At 39.2% G+C, this 26,113-nt stretch overlaps 3 protein-coding genes across 3 annotated transcripts; 1 reads left to right on the forward strand and 2 right to left on the reverse strand.

Annotated features, from left to right (window-relative positions):
- Positions 1-1,884: 1,884 nt before the first annotated feature.
- On the reverse strand, positions 1,885-4,687 carry LOC121984822 (phenylalanine ammonia-lyase 2-like). The gene is made up of 2 exons (XM_042537964.1): positions 4,172-4,687; positions 1,885-3,769 (listed from the first exon to the last, which is right to left on the reverse strand). Exons 1-2 carry the CDS (start codon positions 4,585-4,587, stop codon positions 2,014-2,016), a joined length of 2,172 nt encoding a protein of 723 aa, XP_042393898.1. The 5' UTR covers positions 4,588-4,687; the 3' UTR covers positions 1,885-2,013.
- Positions 4,688-9,042: 4,355 nt separating this feature from the next.
- On the reverse strand, positions 9,043-11,806 carry LOC121984823 (small nuclear ribonucleoprotein Sm D2-like). The gene is made up of 5 exons (XM_042537965.1): positions 11,666-11,806; positions 10,144-10,167; positions 9,934-10,008; positions 9,446-9,550; positions 9,043-9,366 (listed from the first exon to the last, which is right to left on the reverse strand). Exons 2-5 carry the CDS (start codon positions 10,159-10,161, stop codon positions 9,250-9,252), a joined length of 315 nt encoding a protein of 104 aa, XP_042393899.1. The 5' UTR covers positions 10,162-10,167; positions 11,666-11,806; the 3' UTR covers positions 9,043-9,249.
- A 5,777-nt stretch (positions 11,807-17,583) lies between these two features.
- Positions 17,584-19,076, forward strand: LOC121986809 (paramyosin-like). Its single transcript, XM_042540746.1, has 2 exons — positions 17,584-18,702; positions 18,918-19,076. The coding sequence occupies exons 1-2, from the start codon at positions 17,584-17,586 to the stop codon at positions 19,074-19,076; spliced, it is 1,278 nt and encodes a 425-aa protein (XP_042396680.1).
- Positions 19,077-26,113: the final 7,037 nt, after the last annotated feature.

Raw genomic sequence — 26,113 nt, forward strand, 5'->3', positions numbered from 1 at the left:
ACTCGGACCGAGGCAAGCAGCACCGGAGCAGAAGGCCCGAACCAGAAAGTCAACTAGGTTGACTTAGTGGTCCAGGTGCTCGGATCCATTCCGGGCATCCGAACCGTCCGGGCGCCCGGAACCATTCCGGGCGCCCAGAGTTCTTTTTGACCATATCACGTCAAACGCGATCTATTGTGTTGGGGATAAAGTTTTATCCCCCCAAGGCTCCCGGAACTCCTTCGGGGCACCCCGACCAAGGCTATAAATATAGCCTTGATCCAGAAGCTTTCAATCAATCACAAGTAATTCAATTCCAGCACTTGTACGCTCTATTTTAGAGTTAAGCTTCTATTTCTTGTGCGTCAACGTTGTAAGAAGCTTCTCCGCCCAAAGGAGATGTTTTAGTACGTTTTTCATTTGCCTTAGATTAACAACCTCCCCTGTTGTAACCAAGTAAATTGTGAGCCTCGTTTTTTCTGTTCTATTTTGTTTACTCTGTTTATGCAAGTGTTTTAGTTGAAAATTTGAGAAAGGGATAATTTTATTTTGCAGGGCAATTCACCCCTCTCCTCTTGCCGGCCTCCAAAGGGACCAACACTTTCTTCTCGGCTTATACCCTCAAGAGGCATGCGGAATAATGCCTCGTGATAGACAATTAGTGAGGGTGGCACAAGCGGCAGGTTGACTGGTTAAACATGTGGCTGCACGAAGCCAACTGCTAGAGGGATTGGTTGGGGTCCTGTTGGGCCTTCCACTCGGGCTCCTCTTTCAGCGTGAGGACCTGTCGTTGACACGACAGAGTCGTGCGGTAAAGTACCACCGATTACTGCTTGTTGTTGTTGCATTAACCTTTGCACTCAGGCTGCTACCAATAACCCAAAATCTTTTGGTGACAAAGTGACGATAGGAAATCATCTAGCATCTTCCATCTTTGAGTTTCATATTCAGGTGAAAGTTCTTAGAAATAGTATCAAATTTGATCTTGTTTGAAAGTTGAAGAGATGACGTGCTAGGTAGATGACTCTACTATTGATTGGGAGAAGACTTTGAACGGGATAAAAGACTATGAATTGAAGCAAAAAAGGACTCCGGATACTTCCTTCTTCTCTGCGCACAACAAAAAGAGAGCAAACAAAATGTTAGAATGAGAATCAGGGAAGATGCCCCTTACATAAACACTCCGACACTCAAGTCAGTAAGTACAGTGACCGAAAAAAAAATGGAGAAGATGAACAGTAGTTAATAAATATGTATGTGTGTGCGTGAGAGCGTGCACTTAGCCAACGGAGAGGACTTCTTTTTATATTGTCTCTTATAACCTCCGCAATAATTAGGTGCCAGGGAATGTCGGGTGTTAGGGTATGTCGGATGATGGAGGATATACGATAAATTTCCATTATGTGAAGGAAGGTTCTACAGTATGCATGTGGAAGAGCATCAAAATATTCCCAGATAAATGACTGTTATCTCTAACAAGTGGTTGCGATTCCCCCGACAATGTTGTTCCTTGGCGATAGTCCGACCAGTGCTTGGTTCGATCGAGAGTATACTCAGAGTCATGCCCAAGAAGTGAGGGGGCTCAGTCTTGAGAGGCCGATCGACTCTGGAGCTAATCGGGAATAGATTGGGAGTCATGCACCTGAGAAGTGAGGAACTGAGTCCTGAGAGGTCAGTCGACACTGGACTGACTAAGAATAGACTGGGAGTCATAGACCTGAGAAGTGAAAGATTGAGCCCTGAGATATTGACGGACGTTGAGACGACTAGAAGTAAATTGGGATAGTACCTCGAAAGCTATTTTAAAGGAAATGGTTAGTTTGACCACATACTCCCCGGCCTTAACTATCATATTCTATTGATGATTGACTATTATCTCAACTATTGACCTTGGGTAATCCATTATACGCCATGCCAAACATATTTTCGATTAAAAAGCAAACAAACTACAAGAAATAACATGCTTCTGATTTCATTGAACACAATTCCACACTTTTTGATTGAATTAAAATCTCTCTCGTTTTTTGTTTTTATTTAGCAGATGGGAATTGGCACGCCATTCCATTCCTTTAAGCATTCGAGCAGAGGATCGATGATCAGCCCGGCGTTGATCGCCGCGAACACCTTCTCGAACTCCTCCCCCGGTGACCGCACTTTCTCACCGGTCAGGTAAGCCGCCCCCAGCTGCTCCCTCACCAACCGATACAGCGGGTACGATCTACACTCCTTGATCCGGATGCCGATGGCCGCGCTGCCGCTCTCCACGGCGGCACGCGCCGCTTCCACCTCCTTCGGCACCACCGCCTTGAGTTCCTCCTCGAAAGCCGCGATCTTGTGGAAGATGGACGCGGCACCGGCGGCGTCCTTCTCCTTGGCGCCGTGGCCGAGGGCGTGCTCCACAAGCACCATCCGCAGCTTGGGCATCAGCTCGTAGGTGGAGCTGCAGGGGTCGTCGGCGTAGCTCAGCACGTACTCCCGGTCGACCACGGTGAGGAGGTTCTTCTCGCAGAAACGCGCGGGGTGGAGCTCTCCGTTGGCGCCGGTGGTGAGCACGCGCTTGCCGACGAGACTCACCGCCGCCTTCACCGCGTGCTTTAGGTTCTCCTCCAGGTGTCGCAGGTCGATGGCCTGGCAGAGGGCCACCAAGTAGGTCGCCGACATGAGCTTGAGGATGTCGACGGCCTCAGCCGTTTTCCTGGCGGAGATCAGCCCCAACGAGTTCACGTCCTGGTTATGCTGCTCCGCACTCTGGACGTGGTTGGTCACCGGATTGCCCAGAAATTGGAGCTCGGAGCAATAGGCGGCCATCGCGATTTCCGCCCCCTTGAAGCCGTAGTCAAGGCTAGGGTTCCGACCGCCGGAGAGATTAGAGGGCAATCCGTTGTTGTAAAAGTCGTTGACGAGTTCGGAGAATTGGGCGAACATGAGCTTGCCTATTGCGGCGATTGCGAGGCGAGTGTTGTCCATGGAGACGCCGATGGGCGTGCCCTGAAAGTTGCCGCCGTGGAGGGCCTTGTTCCGGGCGACGTCGATGAGGGGATTATCGTTCACGGAGTTGATCTCGCGCTCGATGGATTTGGTGGCGAAGCGGAGGACTTCGATTTGAGGGCCAAGCCATTGCGGCGAAGTTCGAAGCGCGTAGCGATCCTGCTTCGGCTTCTGCAGCTGATCCTGCTCGTGGAGCTTCTGGGCGTGCTTGATGTAGGCGCTTCCGTCGAGGACGTGCTCCATGATGGCAGCCGCCTCGATCTGCCCCGGGTGGTGCTTGAGCTTGTGGGTGAGGTGGTCGGTGAACTCCGGCTTGCCCTGCATCACCTCGGCGAAGACGGCGGAGAGGACCTCGGCGAGGAGGGCGAGGATATTGGCGTCGTAGAGGACGAGGGAAGCGAGGCCGGAGCCGACTGCGGTGCCGTTCACAAGCGCAAGCCCTTCCTTCGGCTGCAGCTCGAAAAAGCCGTGCGGGATGCCGGCGCGGCGGAAGGCCTCCGCCGCGTCGACGGGCTCGCCGCCGGGGGCGATTGCCTTGGCGTTGGGCCTCCCGGTGAGAAGGCCGGCAATGTAGGACAGGGGGACGAGGTCGCCGGAAGCGGTGATGGTGCCGCGCAGGGGGAGGCAGGGGGTGACTCCGGAGTTGAGGAGGCTAGCCATGGCCTCGAGGATCTCGAAGCGGATGCCGGAGTAGCCCTGGAGGAGGGTGTTAATGCGGACGAGCATGGCCGCCCGTGCAGCCGGCGACGGCAGCGTGTGTCCGGAATCCTTCTCGGACCCGAATATTCCGGCGTTGAGGAATCTGCACCGACCAACATGAAGCTTCGCGGTGAGAAAACAAATGCCGACATTCTCTGCATCTTTTCCTTTTTTTTTTAACTACTTCTGCAATTTTATTTTATTTTTAATTTGACTTAATTTTTTTATTCGCATGGAGTTGGTGAGGACTGAGGAACCCATATAGATGAATTAATATTTAAATTAAATTAAATCTCACCCACCAAAAACAAAAACAGGTTACCTACAAGCTAGCGTGTGATGCAATGCAGTTGCGCAAACCATTTTTCTTTGAAATTTCTCTCTCGGAAATTTAATTTCACCCCTTTAATTTCATTTTTTTTTATCAAAGTGAATAAAAATTAATATTTAAAATAAATGTGAGTTAACTTAAAAGAGATTCGCAGTGTGAACAGAGATCACGTACCTGATGAGCTCCTTCTGCAGGGCGCCGCCCTCCTTGGTTCTCCGGTGAGAGGTGGCGCCGAATCCGGTGGTGACGCCGTAGCTGTCAGTTCCCTTGGCCATGCTGTCCAGCACCCACTGGTTGCTGGCGCGCACCCCTTCGCGCGCCGCCTCCGACAGCTCCACCCGCACCTCCCTCGCCTCGGCCGCCACCGACGCCACCTGCGCGACCTTCAGCGTCGCGCCCTCCAGCCTCACTAGCGGCCGGCGGAACTTCTCCACCATCCGCTTCACCTCGTCGAGGTGGCTCCCCGAAAGCGCGTCTGCGGCCGCGCCCCAGTTCAGGGGGTCGCCGCCGCTCTTGATGCAGAGGCCATCCCCGTGCCCGTTAACGGCGATTTCGGCACCGTTTGCGTGCGCGCAGTTGACGACCTCCATCGATTCGAAGATCGGAGAAAGAAGAGAGGAAAAGGGACGATGAAAATAAGCAGAGGAAAACAGAGCGGTACGCTTTCTCTTTCCTGGAGGAGAAGGAAGAAGTGGACGGCTTTAAATAGAGAAGGAGGCATGGATGGAGTTGGGTGGTTGGAAATTGGGTTTGTTGGCATTGGATTTCATCCGTCGGATTAGATTCAGTGAGATCTACGGTAACGAAGTAGCTTCCATTCCATGGGTGGCGGGTGAGAGAGTAAACGAACATATATTTTTTTCAAAAAAATATATATAAAAAAACAAAAAACAGAGAAAGAAAAATATTAATGAGACCAAAATTAATCATTTGAAAAGGAACCAATTTATACACCATTTCTTTCTTGAAATTTCATTTAAATCATTTTCCGGAATTATTGTAAAAAATGACAGAGAAATTGTAGGAGCTCGACCATTTTTCTCCACAGGTTGCAATTGTTAATGTTGTCGTTTTTTTTTTGAATTTTCCCCCCAATTGAACATGTAAAGCTTGTCAATTTCCTCACCTACCGTCTCCTTCTCATGGGTAGGTAAGAAAACAGCTCCCTCTAAGAAATTCTGAGTCATCATTTTGATTATTTGTCCCTCAAATTATTTGGGTATTATAATTTATCTCTCTTTATATAATTTAAAAATAGACTCTGAATAACATCTAAAGTTTGTTACAAAAGATACGAATGAATTGCCAACTATTTTAGAAATTAGAGGGGTTTTATAGAAAAATATCAAGAATTTGTATAGTTACAATATACTATTTAGATTTTTAGAATTTGCTTCGTTTTACCTTTTAGAAGTTGATTTTTGGGTAATTTAATTTATTTTTTAAAAAAAAAAAAAGACAAAAAGAGCATAATGAAATTTTATTTATCCTTGGAAAAAATTAACATTTTTGAACAATTTTTTTTTAGTTTCTTTTAACGAAATGAGACTTCAAATATCAAATCTATATTTTCTTTAAATTACTCCTAAGTATATTAATCATGATAATTCGGGAAAAAATAATTAAGAGGTAAATTACGAAAATGAAATTTGCATAAATAATACAATAAATGAATTGAAATATTATAGAAATAAAGTCGTTTTTCACGTGTGACGTGATGCTCATGTCACACATGATCTAAATAATCAGTCAACCCCGCGTTGTTTAATGAATTGCCGGCTAAATGATTAATGAAAATTCTTCGCACTTTCTGTCGTAAAAGCGCTGTCTTGTAGGTATAATTGGGTATTACAAACGCTACAAACGAACAATTAAGACAAAACTTTCATTAGTTTGCTTTCTTCTCTTTTTTTTTTCTAAATAAAAAATAAAACATATTAATTCAACAGCCGCTAGACACCTAACTAACTATTCATGAGGATTAAATTATTACACATGTGAAATAAATTAATTATTATCTCAGTTTTAAAATTTTTCAGAATTTCACTAAAGGCACAATTAAGTTTCACTATTATCCAAATCACATTCAAACTTTCATAATACTCAAATTACTTACTATATTTCTAAAATATCTTTTTTTTTAAATAAGTTCATCAGTCAATTTTAAACGAAATTTACTATTAAATCTAGAGAACTCCGAATCATTTAACAAAAAACAATATATTATTAAAAATCTCTTTAATATATTTATGTCTTTAGATCTAAATTTAATAGAGTAAATTGAGAATAGTGAATTAAATTAAGAGCATATTTTTATTATTAATTTAAAAATTCACTGTTTTGAATTTATGCTATTGTATTCAAAGATGTTTATAAGAGTACATTGATTTTACTTTAAAATAATTCAGAGTTATCTAAGTTCGAAATTGGTTAATAGACCTACACTATTTAAAAATTAAAAAGTTTAATATTTTGTAAATTAGGAGAGTTTTATGAGTCATTGCTAATATTGGTTAGTGAGTATCATTGTCTTATTATCTTATGTTTTATAATTAACTTGTGATAAATTTTATTAAATCTTTATAAGTAATTCATGGCTAATTTACTATTTCCGAGAGTATAAATACCTTAAATAGATTTTCAGGACTACATAAATCTAGAGTGAAAGAGTGCTATTTTAGGAATATCATACATGAATTAGGTATTATAAAAGTTAAGCGAGTGATTTAGATAATACCGAAACTTATTAAGCGATTAAGTAAACTGTCCATTTTTTTAAAAAAATATTATTCTTATTGCATGCACGCACGCACGCATCAGTTCGTCAATCCACCTAATTGTCGATGTTGAAAACAAGTTCTAATGTCCGTGTCAATGAAGGATTTGTTGACGGCCGTATTTTTAGAACTAGATCTGTTTAATTCGGTTCATTAATTAGTTAATTTTATTATAACTCAATTAGAAAATGGAAAATTTTAAAAATATAATAGAAGCACTTGAATTGACTATTGAATTAATGCATTTTCCTTGGGTGAGGTTAGGTAGGGGATGCTCTTCACCAACGACACCACCCAAATCATCATTAATATTAAACCTAATGCCCCAATAGTTTGACGCAGTTAATATTTACATGAATATTCACTATAATAGATTTTAGAGTCAAGTTCTGGATATAAAAATATTTTACTGGTCTGATCTCTCCCATATAAAAGATTACTGTATTAAGATAAATATCTCAATAATTTAACTTTTTTTTAGAGTATGGGGGCTCTCGGGAGAGATTGTTAAGATTTATTGTAATTAATAATAAACACAATGAATATCTAAAATAATCGGTAGGCTTGGTCGCACCCTAAATTAGAAAATTAACAAATGAAAAATAATACTAATAAATGGAGAATGGAAGATGACAATGTGACACACACATGGGCCGCCAACCAACCTATGAGTCCGTGAGTGGAATGGCCACTAGCATCACTACTTCCTACATTGGCCAACAGAATTCCACAAATTTCCCTATGCAATATCAAGTTTAATTAACTTTTAACCCTGAATTTTCTTACCACAAATAGCTTCTATTACCTTTCAAGTGTTAGTCAAAGATGAGGATTATTTATATATACACAGTTACACACTCCTGTTATTCTCCACATCCACCGTCGGCGCCCCTCGCATGGAAGGTGCCTTAGATAATTCGAAACACTAGTCGCCCCTCATTGGATGTCCACGCTGGAAGTGAACAAGTCTGGTCCTAACTTTTGGGGGACTTTGGAAGAAAAGAGAAAATGAACCTCTATAAAAAAAATGTACTAACCTACAATTTGAATATAGTTTAATAGAAAATTTTAAAAATTAATATATTTAATTTAAAATATGGTAAACCCCATACAAAATATATTTCTCAAGATTTTTTAAAAAAGTGTAACATCATATAAAATATATTTTCTATGTTTCTCCAAAAAACATAATAGCTACAAATATAAAAAAAATATAAAATAATTATTAAAAAAAATCTATATCTTCTAGCATTTTTAGAAGCAAAATTATCAATAAAATCTTCAAAATCAAGTTTTTCTAACAACTCATTTTCAATACACAAAATTGTCAAGTCATTTACATTCAAATAATTATCATCATTTTCTCTCAATTCTTTCTGCTCATTCGTTGTATATTATGATTATCATTTTCTCTCAATTCTTCTTGTTCATTAATTGCATGATCATTTAATTCTTTTTGATTACTCGATTGCTGCTCATTTATTGTATCATTTAGTTTTTTTTTACTTTTCTTCTTGTAATTCATATCTTCAATTGAAGAGCTAGCTTTAAAAAATTTATGAAGAATACATTTGTGAGTTTTAATAATCGGTTCTATTCTTTTTCTTTTATTTCTTTTAATACTCCAAGATTGATATTTTTTTGGAAATATATTTGTACTACAAATTTTAAGTGTAAAAATAAAACACACAAAGCTAACAACAAAACTATCAATGAAACAAATACAAACAGTAAAAATATTAGTCAAAAAATAATAAAGTCTGGTTTGTGTTTGAAGTAATCGATATAATCTATTATATGATGATTAAAATTGGGATAATTTATTTAAACTCTTTTAAATCGATAAGAAAAATCATAAAATATTGACTTCAATGTGATAGGATATTTATATATATATATATATATTTTGAAAGGGTCAATGTGATAGGATATTTATAATAGGTGTTAGTGATGGATAATTTGTGTGGAAATGGAAGTCTGAGGCTACGAGAGGTGGCCGAAGCAAAGGGGTCACACATTGCTTGTTCTCCTTGACCATTAACATTTGTTGGATGAGAATGACCATTCCGCCTATAGGAGCACTTGGATGATTAGGGAAAGAGACAATGAAACGCATACACATTGAACAAGAGGGGCATGCTTTCTTCGTTTTCTAGCTTTTTGATATACAATCCATCTATAATTTTAAGAAAATACACAATGTTTTTTGTTCCTATCTATTCAAACAAGATCTAGAATATTTTTATGTAGTCCATGAATCCGAATGGATAGATAAACAGACCAAAATAGATAATGGATCTAGCATAGTTTAAGATCACACCTAAGCAACACAACTTTCTCGCCCATGTTTTTTTTTACATTAACAATGTTCAGCACATAACAACACGACTATAACATCAAGCTAACCATGAAACAAGTTAACAAGTCAGTCCCCGTTAACAAGCTATTGGCGATCTCCACTTCGAATTTGAATCTTCATTTGGGGTTACGTAGCACAATGATGACAGAGTCTCCACGAAGGAACATCTTGCTGATGAATCTATCCTTGTTGACTGGAAGAGCTTTCTTCTTCCCCTTGCCCGTCTTGGGTACCTGTGATCAGGGTAAATTCCATAAGGAGCCATACATGAAAAGAGATGATGAATCATGTGCGTTTGTAAAGTTGCAATACCTCGGTCCACATCTCCCTAACATTTTCTAGGACCATGTTGCAGTGGCGATCAAATGCTCTCACTCGACCAAGTAGTTTCTTGTTGTTCCTGCAATTAATAAGCACCTGTGGCAGAAAAGATTTGTTAGAAACTCAAATGTATGGTTGAGAAAGAGAGCTGCATCTATGAACTGAGTATTGCCATCTACTGAAGTCTTCCATTATCAAAATGAAGACAAGTAAAACTAATAGGAAACTAATAATTCATCCAATTTCAGTAAGCCATATAAAGAAGTCTGTCTCACAGAGTTAATAGGCTAAAAATGACAGAATTATATTCTCTCTGCCGAAAATTGATAACTGTAAACAATGTAAAGCAAGATACAGATATGCATCTAGTAAATTGGTGAAAATCCATCTAGCGCCGCCATTGTGTTAACTATATCCACACACATACTTTAGCAACTTTGCCAGTGTCAATACTATATTATGTGTAAGCTTCAAAATACCTGAGTATTATTCTTGACACTCATCATCAGAACAGAGAGGGGTCCTGTATTGAATTCTTCCTCTTCTTTCTTGGCCTGAATATAGTAGAATATATTAAAAACAAATAGCTTCATACAAAACTGTAGCAATTATATTCAAACAAGAGAAAACTTGATGAGAAACTCTTTTCAATAAATAAAGGATTGAAACGTTTGAGGTTGGAAGCTTACATTAGTTTCGTCCTCCATTGAGTTCTACAAAATGAAGCAGGAGTAATGTTAGGACTTGGAAAAAGTAGAGAAAGATTAGCTACAACATTGCAGCAGTATAATAAGAATGAAGAGCATGGATGATCTTTGAACACTAAAAGTTAGTAAAAGCAGCAAGCAAAGACAAATCATAAAATTCACAAAAACTAAATGCATGCCACAAAGCACACTTCTCAGACACTATATATGTTTCTATAAGTGATGGAAGATGATTTATGGATAATTATAAGGCAAAAGAACTCTTAAAACAATGTCAATTGCCAGCATCCATAGTTTTTATTCAAAACATAAGCAAATGAAACTTCAGGTTTAATTTCCGAACGTAAATTCAAACATATAAATTATGACCCAAATTTTCAGGAATTATTTTATTTTCCAACAGGAATTTGCTACATGAAAATTGCTTAGATTCCATTTGAGATGTACAGCGATGATACAACATCTGCTAACCTCTAGGCGATAGCAAGATAAGCATTTAAGAGTATATATATATACTTCACAATTGCAAAATTGTTAAGACTGATTATTCTCAACTTCCTGTGACTATGGTGACTTTTGCACTAATTTGGCTATAAACATGCCAGTGTGATGCCTAGTTGACAAATTATTCAAATAACAGCAAGCAATAGATCTGGTCCCCGTTATGGAGTCTAGACAGACACCACAATCAATCACAAAAATGACAGAATTAGGCAACAAGATGAAATCATGGTTCATTGGAGGTCAATGCATAAAACATAAATAATTATTTCAGTACAGATAAGTGGCTCAATAACTAATATATTGTGCTTGAGATGATGTATTTTCAGCTTCATCAGAGGAATTAGATGTAGAGAAGACAAAAAAAAAGTTGGCCCGTAGTCTCAACAATACTACATTCTTTTACATGTCCCAACATTATCATGTGTTAGTCCAAGCTATTTGGGATAACTACACGGTTCTTGTCTCTCCAATAAGCACTATTATCACAATGCAAACCATGTTAGTCCTTGGGCATCTAAAGAAGATTAAAGTGGTCATTTTCTTGAGCGAAAGATCAAATGACGAAGATGTATTAACCTTCCAAATAAATAAGATTAACCAATAATCATCATCTGGTTACGAGTGAGTAGAGTTAGACAACGAAAATTTGCAAAGTAACTCGCTCATATATATGATATGTCAACCAGCTTGACCGAATCGCCTAACTCGGATAGCTAATTCACAGCATCCTTCCTACTCACAAAGTCTCATTCTACATCCAAAGTTTAAAATTTTCTCACGGCATAATGGTTCTCTTGCCATGTGTCGATTTTACTGGGTCGAGAATTCCATCCTATTTCTCCAGCAAGAATGCAAACGAAAAACCAACAAAATGGAAATTGGTAAAGCTTGCTCCTTTCAAGACTGAACCAAAATAGTATATGAACGAGGGTAGGGCAGCAGATTAAAGTTGCCAAAACTTCGCTAGAAAGTAAAATCGAAAGGGTAGAAAGGATGTGACCTGAGAAGGAAGTGGAGAGGGAGGTCAGCTCCGAGGAAGCGCGGTAGGACGACGGCCGCCCTAGGGTTACGACGTTCGTGGAGCAACACCGCGTGCGTGCGTTCGGGTGGGTGGTTCGGCGCAAAGTGACGATTTCCATCTGTTTTAAACTAGGGTTTTGAGACATGGACCATGGTACTATGGCTATGGGCTTTAATGGACTGCCTGCTCAATCCATTACATATCTGTAAAAATTTATTTCAGAAAACAAACTCAATAATTTTTTTTTTTGAAAATTATTATTAAATTGATTACATTTTACTTTCTAGTATTTATTAAATTTAAAGCAAGACCAGAGTCCTGTGGGAGTGAGAAAGGATAGATAATTACTTCACTGTACATTTATGCTATGTTTATTCTAGAGTGTGGATGAGGAAAAGAAAGAAATCAACGATAGAAAGTTATCATTGGAGGAAGAGAAAAGAAAGGGTGAAGAAATCTTTTCCTTTGCAGACTTGTTTACCTTGATAGAGGAAGGAGAATACTTGTGATGTAATTTTATAAATAAAAAAGGATACATGCGTCATTTTTTTTGTACATAGTGTAATTTTGTGAGTTAAAAAGGCTACATGCGTCATTTTTTTTAGTATATGGTGTAATTTTGTGAATGCAAAAGGGGTACATGCGTCATTTTTTTTTTCATCCGTTGCTTTCCGTCCGATTTTGAGGTGATCGATTTTGACTCCAAAATTATCCGCTGATGGATTGCGTTACTTTTCCTTCGGAAAATTTTAATGAAGTAAACGACGGAAACTTTTCTATCGTGGAAACTTTTCCTTAATTTTACTTTCCACTCTCCCAAGTAAACAGAGCCTTACCAAACAAGAGATGGCATCTAAAATACTCTTATATTATTTAACATTTGATAGTCTAAAAATTAACATGTAACTTAAGTGTCGAAACTGATTGTTAACTTCCATATATTATAGATGTTAGTTGCTAGATTTTATAATAGTTATTTTATATTATTTTGATTTTTTTTTAATGATAATTTGATTAAAATAATATTTTAATAAATAAAATAATTTCTCCTCGCGACACCACCGGATGAGGGATTTCGACGGTGACACGAAGAAAGGAGAGGCAACTACAGTTCCTTATGCAACTGTGAGACATGTTAGGTAAGGAGGTAAGAAGTGTGAATTGTTCTTTTAGGTAGAGAGATCGGTGAAATGGTTTGTGAAAGGTTACTATCTTGTAGAGTTTCGTTCGGTTTGAGGTTTCTATGGAGTTTTGCTCGAATTCGCAAGGTTTTTGGACTCTTGTCACTGCATCCTGTTATCGATGGAGTTTGATTTCCGGTGGACAACCCTTTTTGTGAATCTTGAGGTTTTCGCATGCTTGTGTATGAGATTGGATTTGATTTTCACTGTGATGTTTGTGGTTCGAGCTTGCTGCACGAAATCTGTGTTAAATATCAACTCCAACCCAAATAAAGAATAAAACTTATCCAATAAAAGATAAGAGTTATAGATAAGATTTGCTATTTAATTATTTATTTTTCTAATAGATAAAGATGACGACTTGGTAAAAGATAAAATTAAATATATGGTCAAGAGTGTTTTTCTCATTTCATGGATAAGAATTAGAATTTCAATGGCTAGGATTTAATTTAATTGAACGGTTCAGATAGTATGAAGAGTACTATAAATACTCTACCTTGTATTTAGTTTCAATTATCAATCAAGTATCAATTTGTGAGTCAAAGTTTTTTGTTTTTCTTCTTTGTCTTAGAATTGTGAGCGATCCACAAAAAGGGTGTTGTAGTGTTGTTATTGTTAGTGTAAGACAAGTAATTTATTTACTTGTTTGTTGGTCCAATTTTCAACAATTGGTATCAGAGCCAAGTTAATCAGGGATTATTCTTGGTGGAGCTATCTTAAATTGTGAGGAGTTTTATGCTTTACAAGTTTTTTAATCAAACTTGTTTGGTATAATCAAAGCTTTTCGACGTGATGGGGGACCTTCAAGTAGTAGGAGGTATCAAGAAGCTCAACAACAAAAACTACAACACGTGGGCAACATGCATGGAGTCTTACCTACAAGGTCAAGATCTTTGGGAGGTTGTTGGTGATAGTGAAGCTACGTAGCCGGCAGAAGACGCCAATGGTATTTTGCGAAAATGGAAGATTAAGGCAGGTAAAGCAATGTTTGCCTTAAAGATCACAATTGAACAAGAAATGTTGGAGCACATCCGAGATGCCAAAACACCAAAGGAAGTGTGGGATATCTTTGCTACACTTTTTTCAAAGAAGAATGATACAAGATTGCAACTTCTGGAGAACGAGCTATTGTCAATAGCGTAATGTGACAAGACGATTGCCCAATACTTTCACAAGGTGAAGTTGATATGTCGCGAAATTTCAGAGCTAGATCCATCAGCTCCTATTGGGGAAGCAAGGATAAAAAGAATAATTATTCATGGTTTGAGGCCAGAATATCGAGGATTTATTGCTGCTATACAAGGATGGCCAACACAGCCATCGCTTCATGAATTTGAAAATTTACTTGCAGGTCAAGAAGTTATGGCTAAGCAAATGGGAGGACTCTCACTAAAAGATTAAGAAGAAGCGCTCTACACCAACAAAAATAAAGGCAACTTCAAACGGCACACTGGTGGATCTAAAAAGGATGGCGACAAAGGAAAATCTATCATGGGAATGGAGGCTCTCGTCCAGGGGGAGCCTCGAAGAATTATGGTGATCATAAAAAATTTTCTAGCGAGTGCTACAATTGTGGGAAGGTGGGCCACATGGCAAAAGATTGTTGGTCCAAGAAAAGGTTCGTTCAAAGCAACACGGCTACTTCCAATTCTAAAGAGAATAGCGAAGATGATTGGGATGCTGAAGCTTTGATGGCCTACGAAGATGACAAATCCGCGGTCCTCAGCGACGTCAAGGGCGACGATGATCCCCTCCCTATTGTCCTCCCTTCTTCCTCCGCCAGTTCTTCCTCGGCCTCGGAGCAGCGCATCCGCGACCTCCTCGCCGAGCTCGAGAAGGAACGCAGCGCCAGGAAGGCCGCCGAGGGCACCTTCAGCCGTCTCAAGTCCATGGCTCATGACGCAATCCGTCAGCGCGATGATGCGCTCCGCGAAAGGGACGAGGCCGTCAGGAGGCGCGACGAGGCCCTCCGCGAAAGGGACGAGGCATCGCGATCCGCCGAACGCACCGCAGCGGAGCTCGCCGATGCGATCCGACTCAGAGACGAGTCCATGAAGCACAAGGACTCGCTACGGTCCGAGATGGAGACTGCCGCGCAGATGCTCCTTTCCGGCATCGGCAAGATCTCCAACAAGGTCAGCGGGTACAAGAACTTCTCCGCCTCCGGTGGTCTACCGACTTCCCAGAAGTACACCGGTCTTCCCTCCGTGGCCTATGGCGTTATCAAGCGAGCGCATGAGATCTCCGAGGAGCTTATGAAGCAGATTGACGCCGGCTCGAAGGCTAGGGATCAAGCCAGGGAACAGGTTGAGCAACGGAATTACGAAATCGCAATTGAAATTTCGCAGCTTGAGGCTGCAATTGTGACTCTCAAAGAAGAAGTCTCCAAGAAGAGCTCGGAGCTGCAAAACCTGGAGCATGTAGCCGCTGAGAGGGGGACACGGATCTCAGAGATCGAGAGTGAGATGTCCAGACTGACACAGCTAGGTGAGGATCGTGATGCCAAAATCAAGAATTTGGAAATGAAATTAGAATCGCAAAGACCGTTGATCATCGACTAGTTAAATCACACATCAAAGGCCTATGAACAGATTTGTGAGATTGTTAAGAGTGTTGTTAAGAATGATAATGATTCTATGGAATCAAATTTCAGAATGTGTGCACATGAAGGAAAAAGCTTAGAAGATACAACTATGTATCAAAAATTGGTAGACAGTCTCATCTACTTAACCTTAACTCGACCTGATATTTCTTATGCAGTTAGTGTAATAAGTCAGTACATGCAAAATCCAATGAAGCCTCATTTGGAAGCAGTTCGACGAATACTAAGATATGTGAAGAGCACAATTGATTATGGTCTTGTGTATAAAAGAATTGGAGACTGTAAGTTAGTTGGTTACTGTGATGCTGACTATGCAGGAGATCATGACACCAGAAGGTCAACAACTGGTTACTTATTTAAGCTTGGTTCTGGAGCAATTTCTTGGTGCAGCAAGAGACAACCAACTGTATCATTATCAAGCATTGAAGCTGAGTATCGAGCAGCAGCAATGGCAGCTCAAGAAAGCACATGGTTGATTCAACTATTAAATAACCTACATCAACCAGTTGATTATGCAGTTCCAATATATTGTGACAATCAATCGGCAATTCATTTGGCGGAAAATCCGATCTTTCATGCAAGAACTAAACATGTTGAAGTGCACTATCATTTTATCAGAGAAAAAGTTCTCCAAGAAGAAATTGAGATGAGACAAATCAGTACAGATGATCAAGTTGGAGATTTGTTCACAAAAGACTTGAGCTCCAGCAAATTCAAAAGGTTTCGTGATCAACTCGGCATAGTACAAAGGGTTGGTGTTGAGGGGGAGTGTTAAATATCAACTCCAACCCAAATAAAGGATAAAACTTATCCAATAAAAGATAAGAGTTATAGATAAGATTTGCTATTTAATTATTTATTTTTCTAATAGATAAAGATGACGACTTGGTAAAAGATAAAATTAAATATGTGGTCAAGAGTGTTTTTCTCATTTCATGGATAAGAATTAGAATTTCAATGGCTAGGATTTAATTTAATTGAACGGTCCAGATTGTATGAAGAGTATTATAAATACTCTACCTTGTATTTAGTTTCAATTATCAATCAAGTATCAATTTGTGAGTCAAAGTTTTTTGTTTTTCTTCTTTGTCTTAGAATTGTGAGCGATCCACAAAAAGGGTGTTGTAGTGTTGTTATTGTTAGTGTAAGACAAGTAATTTATTTACTTGTTTGTTGGTCCAATTTTCAACAATTGGTATCAGAGCCAAGTTAATCAGGGATTATTCTTGGTGGAGCTATCTTAAATTGTGAGGAGTTTTATGCTTTACAAGTTTTTTAATCAAACTTGTTTGGTATAATCAAAGCTTTTCGACGTGATGGTGGACCTTCAAGTAGTAGGAGGTATCAAGAAGCTCAACAACAAAAACTACAACACGTGGGCAACAAGCATGGAGTCTTACCTACAAGGTCAAGATCTTTGGGAGGTTGTTGGTGGTAGTGAAGCTACGTAGCCGGCAGAAGACACCAATGGTATTTTGCGAAAATGGAAGATTAAGGCAGGTAAAGCAATGTTTGCCTTAAAGATCACAATTGAACAAGAAATGTTGGAGCACATCCGAGATGCCAAAACACCAAAGGAAGTGTGGGATATCTTTGCTACACTTTTTTCAAAGAAGAATGATACAAGATTGCAACTTCTGGAGAACGAGCTATTGTCAATAGCGCAATGTGACAAGACGATTGCCCAATACTTCCACAAGGTGAAGTTGATATGTCGCGAAATTTCAGAGCTAGATCCATCAGCTCCTATTGGGGAAGCAAGGATAAAAAGAATAATTATTCATGGTTTGAGGCCAGAATATCGAGGATTTATTGCTGCTATACAAGGATGGCCAACACAGCCATCGCTTCTTGAATTTGAAAATTTACTTGCAGGTCAAGAAGTTATGGCTAAGCAAATGGGAGGACTCTCACTAAAAGATTAAGAAGAAGCGCTCTACACCAACAAAAATAAAGGCAACTTCAAACGGCACACTGGTGGATCTAAAAAGGATGGCGACAAAGGAAAAATCTATCATGGGAATGGAGGCTCTCGTCCAGGGGGAGCCTCGAAGAATTATGGTGATCATAAAAAATTTTCTGGCGAGTGCTACAATTGTGGGAAGGTGGGCCACATGGCAAAAGATTGTTGGTCCAAGAAAAGGTTCGTTCAAAGCAACACGGCTACTTCCAATTCTAAAGAGAATAGCGAAGATGATTGGGATGCTGAAGCTTTGATGGCCTACGAAGATAACAAATCCGCGGTCCTCAGCGACGTCGAGGGCGACGATGATCCCCTCCCTATTGTCCTCCCTTCTTCCTCTGCCAGTTCTTCCTCGGCCTCGGAGCAGCGCATCCGCGACCTCCTCGCCGAGCTCGAGAAGGAACGCAGCGCCAGGAAGGCCGTCGAGGGCACCTTCAGCCGTCTCAAGTCCATGGCTCATGACGCAATCCGTCAGTGCGATGATGCGCTCCGCGAAAGGGACGAGGCCGTCAGGAGGCGCGACGAGGCCCTCCGCGAAAGGGACGAGGCATCGCGATCCGCCGAACGCACCGCAGCGGAGCTCGCCGATGCGATCCGACTCAGAGACGAGTCCATGAAGCACAAGGACTCGCTACGGTCCGAGATGGAGACTGCCGCGCAGATGCTCCTTTCCGGCATCGGCAAGATCTCCAGCAAGGTCAGCGGGTACAAGAACTTCTCCGCCTCCGGTGGTCTACCGACTTCCCAGAAGTACACCGGTCTTCCCTCCGTGGCCTATGGCGTTATCAAGCGAGCGCATGAGATCTCCGAGGAGCTTATGAAGCAGATTGACGCCGCCTCGAAGGCTAGGGATCAATCCAGGGAACAGGTTGAGCAACGGAATTACGAAATCGCAATTGAAATTTCGCAGCTTGAGGCTGCAATTGTGACTCTCAAAGAAGAAGTCTCCAAGAAGAGCTCGGAGCTGCAAAACCTGGAGCATGTAGCCGCTGAGAGGGGGACACGGATCTTAGAGATCAAGAGTGAGATGTCCAGACTGACACAGCTAGGTGAGTATCGTGATGCCAAAATCAAGAATTTGGAAATGAAATTAGAATCGCAGAGACCGTTGATCATCGACCAGTTAAATCACACATCAAAGGCCTATGAACAGATTTGTGAGATTGTTAAGAGTGTTGTTAAGAATGATAATGATTCTATGGAATCAAATTTCAGAATGTGTGCACATGAAGGAAAAAGCTTAGAAGATACAACTATGTATCAAAAATTGGTAGGCAGTCTCATCTACTTAACCTTAACTCGACCTGATATTTCTTATGCAGTTAGTGTAATAAGTCAGTACATGCAAAATCCAATGAAGCTAGCCTCATTTGGAAGCAGTTCGACGAATACTAAGATATGTGAAGAGCACAATTGATTATGGTCTTGTGTATAAAAGAATTGGAGACTGTAAGTTAGTTGGTTACTGTGATGCTGACTATGCAGGAGATCATGACACCAGAAGGTCAACAACTGGTTACTTATTTAAGCTTGGTTCTGGAGCAATTTCTTGGTGCAGCAAGAGACAACCAACTGTATCATTATCAAGCATTGAAGCTGAGTATCGAGCAGCAGCAATGGCAGCTCAAGAAAGCACATGGTTGATTCAACTATTAAATAACCTACATCAACCAGTTGATTATGCAGTTCCAATATATTGTGACAATCAATCGGCAATTCATTTGGCGGAAAATCTCATCTTTCATGCAAGAACTAAACATGTTGAAGTGCACAATCATTTTATCAGAGAAAAAGTTCTCCAAGAAGAAATTGAGATGAGACAAATCAGTACAGATGATCAAGTTGCATATTTGTTCACAAAAGGCTTGAGCGCCAGCAAATTCAAAAGGTTTCGTGATCAACTCGGCATAGTACAAAGGGTTGGTGTTGAGGGGGAGTGTTAAATATCAACTCCAACCCAAATAAAGGATAAAACTTATCCAATAAAAGATAAGAGTTATAGATAAGATTTGCTATTTAATTATTTATTTTTCTAATAGATAAAGATGACGACTTGGTAAAAGATAAAATTAAATATGTGGTCAAGAGTGTTTTTTTCATTTCATGGATAAGAATTAGAATTTCAATGGCTAGGATTTAATTTAATTGAACGGTCCAGATTGTATGAAGAGTACTATAAATACTCTACCTTGTATTTAGTTTCAATTATCAATCAAGTATCAATTTGTGAGTCAAAGTTTTTTGTTTTTCTTCTTTGTTTTAGAATTGTGAGCGATCCACAAAAAGGGTGTTGTAGTGTTGTTATTGTTAGTGTAAGACAAGTAATTTATTTACTTGTTTGTTGGTCCAATTTTCAACAATCTGCTCGTTTATATGCCTGATTGGATTACGTTTGGTGGATTGAGTTGCGAGTTGGTTTTCCTGAGGTGCTCATATCTCAGCTTACGAATCCTGCGAGTTTTGGTTTCGAATTGGGTCTTACAAAGTTTTTCCATGATCTGTATTCGAAATAAGTTTTAATCGGTTTTCTTTCCTTGTCGATATGGTCTGGTGATCCAGTTTTTGGTAGCCTTAGTTAGTTGCGATGGTGGTAGACTGTTTTTTTTTGTGCATCTGTAAGTTTTGGAAAAGATCGTCGGGATTTTTGTGGTGTTTGCTAATGAATTGGCTGCATTCCTTTGTTTTCGCGTACATTGGATCGTCGGGATTCTTTGTTTTGGAAAAGATCGTCGGGATTTTTGACATGGAAATACCTGTTTAGATCGTTCTATTTGGGTGCTGTGGAATGTTGATTTCCGTCGTGGTTGTTAATGTTCTCGATGCTGTCCGATTGGGGTATGTGGTTAGAAGTCAATGACATTCTTTCCCTGTGATTCTCGGGTTCTTGATAGATTTGGATTTACGATTGATTTCGAGAACATTCAGTTCCTTCATGAGACTTTGGGGTTTTTAATTGGAAGTTGGTGTTGAGATTTGAATTCAATGTTTCCTTGGGTTGTTGAGATTTCTGATGGTTGAGAAGGTTCGACTCAATTATGACGTGGCATTGTGTTCCTCCGTTTTGGTTGGATTGTCCGAGTTTGATTAGGAAGGTTTCAGAATTTTCGCAATGAAGTTATGTTCTTACAATGCAGTGCACATTTCCATGATAACTGAATTTACTTTATAATCACCGAATTATGCTAGCTGTGATTCATAGATTTAGGATATTTGAATGTTATCGCTCTGCAGTAGCTTATTGTAGTTGCTTCTTCCATTGCTTATGAGGTGTCTGATTATGGAGTAACTATAGCTGTAGTCTTTGTAATACTATGCATGAGTTGAATTCTGTTATTTTCTTGCACTAGTTATTATTATGTATTTAAGATTTCTGATATAGAATTAAGAAGTAGGAGTGAAAGATGTTGACTGTTAATAGATGCTAAGTTATTACATGCTATTGTTAAAGGAATGACTGGACAGAACTGGGCAGGAGGATAATTGAGGTACATGTAGCTGTTTGCTTTGGGAGGATATTGTTAGCTTTGGCTATATTGACTGCATGTTCTCTAGGAGGTACCTCTAGGTTCATGGGACTATTGACTGGCTCTAATTGTGGTTACTGGATATGTGACATATTCACCTTATTAGCTACATAGGATCATTTGTGCATGATTTACCTTTCTTTGCTGTATCGTAATTGGGTTAAGATTTCTTATTTATGAGACCCCTAGTTGCTATTTCTGTTATCTCATAGATGTCCTTTTATACATATTAGATTGTGTTTGCTGGGCCGTAAACTCATGATGTCTACATTACAGGTGAGGATGATTCTCAAGATACGATAGGAGGCCCACGGACGGAGTAGACGAGGAAGCGGGATGAACGCATGGTACTGTTCATTTGTTTAGGAGTGCAGAGCATACTGGTTTCATCGCGAGTGATTTTTCTTCATTATACTACAGTGGGATGTTTGGGGTTTGTTGTTCTTTTTCGTTAAACTCTTGTGGATACAAACGTTTTCATTGAACATGATAGTTTTCCTTGGAGGGATTATTCTATGATTATCTATATAGCAGTTGATGAGAGAGTAGTTTATTTTTTTTAAAAAAAAAGATAAAATAAACTTGAGGGGTAATAGAGGGATGTTTCACTAGGGTTTCGATTGTATATTGTAAATCTTGTAAGATTTTACTTGTATTTGTTTACCTTTTCTTCTTGTTGTATTGTGAGTGTTGTATAAGGCTTCTCTGTCTTCGGTAGTTATCGAAAAGGAGTGTTTTCATAGTGGATGAGTGAGTGAGGGTTGAATCCTTGTACTAGTCACCTCTTCTTGAGATATATACCAAGTAAATTCTCGTGTTAGTGTTGTGAGTCTTGTTTCAAGTCTTTCCGTTGCATATTAACATCACGAAGCAAGAAAATGAATGTGACGAGCTATTCAACTCCCCCCCCCTCTAGCTACAAATCGACTCTAACAAGTGGTATCAGAGCGAGGTCGCTCTTCACCGGAATCATCGTCGGAAAGGGCAACAAGCTAGAGGGAGAAGAAGTTGAAGCAAGTTTAATTACAATTCAAAGACTTCATCAAAGGCTCAACTTTAAAATAGAATTTCGAGATGGACTCAGATTTGACACAACGGTGCCTCCACCATTCATATCAATGAGCTTCGATTCTTGGAAATCGAAAACTTCTTCATGATGGAGATAAAACAATGGTTTACTCTAATGGAAGGCTTTGAAGCTCCAACAAATTCAAAGGCTCCTCAAGAAGAACAAATGGAGTCAAGAGCAAATTCAAAGGAGCGATGCAAATAACAAAGTGATCAAGCTATTGGTTAATTTATTATCAAGCAATATTTTGACTCAAATTAGAGAATACGAGGATGCCAAGGAGCTTTGGAGCAAATTAGCAAAGATTTATGAGGTTTCCTCCACTGTACCAAATCAAGAGAAATTCAAAGAGGGCAATGTTGGTTGCTACTCGGAAAGCCTAACGATTCCACTGTACAAAAATTTGTACAAAGATCTGAACCTTTTCCTAGCTACCATGTGTTCTTTTAAATTAAACTTGGATCGCCTGCGGAACTTTACACGTTTGATCCTAAGTTTAACTTATTTGTTCTTTTAGGTTTAGACTTGGATCTCCTGCGGAACTTTACACGTTTGATCCTAAGTTTAACTTATTTGTTCTTTTAGGTTTAGACTTGGATCTCCTGCGGAACTTAACATGTTTGATCCAAATCACGTAGGTTACGAAGACAATTAAATATCTATTTCCAAAATTGGCTTCCAGTACTGACGTGGCGAGGCACATGACCTTCTTGGATATGGGAACAACCACCACCGACTAGACAAAGCCTTTTAAGGAAAGCTAATATTTAATTTCCTTAAATAACTCTAGGTTAACCAAAAAGAACAATCGAAGCACAAGTTTGAAAAGAAAACAAAAGAACACAACATCGAAAACTAATTCGAAACCTAGAATCACATGCCTCTTGTATTTGATATTTTTACAAAGAAATAAAACTAGTATGATGCGGAAAATAATTACTAGTTATACCTTTCTTTATGAACTTTTAATGACCTCTTGATCTTCTACCGTATTCCTCTTCTAACCTCGGATATTGTGTGGGCAATGATCTTCCGAGATGAGAACCACCAAGCACCTTCTTCTTCCTTGCAAGTTTCGGCCATCAAAACTTCTCTTAGGATGAAGAGGTTCGGCCACCACCACCATGCTCCAAGGAATACTAGAAACAAAGCTTTCTTTCTCTCCTTCTTCTTCTTCTTCTCTAAACTTGATCCGGCCACCATATGAATCTCCACAAGAAGGATGAGGTTCGGCCATCAAAGAGAAGAGAGGAGGAGAGGATGGCCGGCCACACTAAGGAAGAAAAAGAGGGAGAAAAATAGAATAGAGTTCTTGTCATGAAGGCACCTCTACCCCCTCTTTTATAATCCTTGGTCTTGGCAAATAAGAAAATTTTAATAAAAACTTCCTTAATTCCTTTGCTGCCATGAAAAATAAATTTAATTGATATAAAATCAATTTCTCTTTTATTAATCAACATGGTCGGCCACAATAATCTAAGCAAAGAAATTTAATTCAATCAAGAATTAAAACCTTCCTAATTTATTTTCGGAAATTTTAAAATAAAATTTCTGTAATAATTTTTATCCCTTCATGATTGGTTTATAAAAAGGAAATTTAATAAATTAAAATTTTCTTTTAAACATGTGGATAAAAAGAAAGTTATCTCTAAAAATTAAAATCTCTTTTAATTTACAAATAAGGAAAGATATCAAATCTTTTCTTAATCTTTTGTAGAAACTTATAAAAGAGAATATTTAATTTTTAAACTCTCTTTTAAATCATGAACATGGTTAAAAAGGAAAGTTTTCTTAAAATTTAAAATCCACCTTTTAATCAACAAATAAGGAAAGATTTCAAATTTTAAAGTCTCTTTTAAACATGTAGATGATTTTCAAATAAGGAAAGTTTTTACCAAAAATTAAAAACATCCTTTTAATCTACAAATAAGGAAAGAGATTAATCTCTTCTCTTAATCTTTTGTAGAAAGTTATAAAAGGAAATTTTTAATTTTTAAACTCTCTTTTAAAAAACTTTGATATCCACATAAGAAATAATTTTAATATAAATTCTTTTAATACTCTAGTGCCCGGGCACCTAAGCTTGGGACCCAAGCTTTGGTCGGCCACCAACTTGGCTCATCCACTTGGTCTTGGCCGGCCCTAGCTTGGGTTCTAAGCTAGCTTGGCCGGCCCCATTGGATGGGTAAGAAGGTGGGTATGTGGTGGGTATAAATCTCTATACACAAGAGGCTACGATAGGGACCGAGAGGAGGAATTGGTTTTGGTCTCCCGATGAAATTAAGCATTCCGTGTTCGCCCCAAACACACAACTTAATTTCATCAATAATAATTCATTCCACTAAAGAACTATTATTGAACTACCGCACCAATCCCAAATTACATTTTGGGCTCCTTCTTATTATGAGTGTGTTAGTCTCCCTGTGTTTAAGATGTCGAATGTCTACTAATTAAGTGAGTTACTGACAACTCATTTAATTAATATCTTAGTCCAAGAGTAGTACCACTCAACCTTATCGTCATGTCGGACTAAGTTCACCTGCAGGGTTTAACATGACAATCCTTATGAGCTACTCTTGGGGACATTCTCAACCTAGATTACTAAGACACAGTTTCCTTCTATAATCAACAACACACACTATAAGTGATATCATTTCCCAACTTATCGGGCTTATTGATTTATCGAACTAAATCTCACCCATTGATAAATTAAAGAAATAAATATCAAATATATGTGCTTGTTATTATATTAGGATTAGGAGCACACACTTCCATAATAACTGAGGTCTTTGTTCCTTTATAAAGTCAGTATAAAAAGAAACGACCTCTAATGGTCCTACTCAATACACTCTAAGTGTACTAGTATAATTATATAGTTAAGATAAACTAATACCTAATTACACTACGACCTTCCAATGGTTTGTTCCTTTCCATCTTGGTCGTGAGCTACTGTTTATAATTTATAAGGTACTAGTAACATGATCCTCTGTGTGTGACACCACACACCATGTTATCTACAATATAAATTAATTGAACAACTACATTTATCATAAATGTAGACATTTGACCAATGTGATTCTTATTTTTAGATAAATGTTTATACCAAAAGTTAGACTTTTAGTATACATCCTAACAGGCAATTCATTGGATCAAGAAGGAGAGGAGTCTGAAGTTGAGAGACACACAACATCGGAAGAAGAACAAGAAGCTTCATCCTCAACGGAATGCAATGAAAAAGGCAAGAAGGAGCATACTCTTTGTTCCATGTATAAGATGAAGATGAAGAAGTCTCTATCTCTGGGATTGAGGGGGAGCGACATTTATTGACTTCGAATCAAGTAGGAGAAGCTTCTACTTACGGGTCAAGTGAAGAAAAAGAAGATGGGACATCTTCCAAAAATCAAGAGACATCAAATGGAGGATTATGTGTCATCTTTACACGTGAAGGTATAAGTAGTTCAATTAATAATAAAAATTATATTATTTGCTTTGAGTGTGGGAAACATGGGCACTATAAGAGTAAATACCCTAAATTGACCAAGAAAAAGGGTCAAGTGACACCAAGGCTAAGGAGAAGCCTAAGAAGGTTGGTATCGTGGAACGCAAGGACAAGGAGCACATAGTGTGTATTGGTGTGGTTAGCACCAACAGTTTAACTCAAGTTTTGATGAATGACAAAGTAGGTTAAGTTAGCTCATGGTGATCTAACACTTTGACCAAGTGTGCAGAAAAAGTTCAGATGGGTCGACGGGTTGACCTGACGTCTGGCACAAAGTCCAGCTAGGTCGATGAGTTGACCTGATAGCTGACACAAAGTCCAGCTAGGTACCTGATAGCTGGCACAAAGTCCAGACGGATCAGCGGGCTGATTTGACTTCTGGAATGAAGTCCAGCTAGGTCGACGGGCTGACCTGATAGTTAGCACGAAGTCCAAGCGGGTTGACGGGCTCACCTGACGTCTGGCACGAAGTCCAGCTAGGTCGATGGGCTGACCTGATAGTTGGCACGAAATCTAGACGGGTCGAAGGGCTGATCGGACGTCTGGTAGGTAGGTTAAGGTAAGTCACTTGAGGGGAGTGACTGTGAGT

This window comes from Zingiber officinale, chromosome 5B (genome assembly GCF_018446385.1).
Source record: "Zingiber officinale cultivar Zhangliang chromosome 5B, Zo_v1.1, whole genome shotgun sequence".
Classification (NCBI taxonomy): domain Eukaryota; kingdom Viridiplantae; phylum Streptophyta; class Magnoliopsida; order Zingiberales; family Zingiberaceae; genus Zingiber; species Zingiber officinale.

Coding starts and splice junctions, on each gene's coding strand:
- LOC121984822 (XM_042537964.1), bottom strand. CDS start 4,587: ATGGAGGTCGTCAACTGCGCGCACGCAAACGGTGCCGAAATCGCCGTT. Junction 3,770..4,171: donor CTGCAGAAGGAGCTCATCAG/GTACGTGATCTC, acceptor TGGTCGGTGCAG/ATTCCTCAACGCCGGAATAT.
- LOC121984823 (XM_042537965.1), bottom strand. Junction 9,551..9,933: donor GTGTCAAGAATAATACTCAG/GTATTTTGAAGC, acceptor TTTCTGCCACAG/GTGCTTATTAATTGCAGGAA. Junction 9,367..9,445: donor TTAGGGAGATGTGGACCGAG/GTATTGCAACTT, acceptor CCCTGATCACAG/GTACCCAAGACGGGCAAGGG.
- LOC121986809 (XM_042540746.1), top strand. CDS start 17,584: ATGGCAAAAGATTGTTGGTCCAAGAAAAGGTTCGTTCAAAGCAACACG. Junction 18,703..18,917: donor CAACTATGTATCAAAAATTG/GTAGGCAGTCTC, acceptor CTGACTATGCAG/GAGATCATGACACCAGAAGG.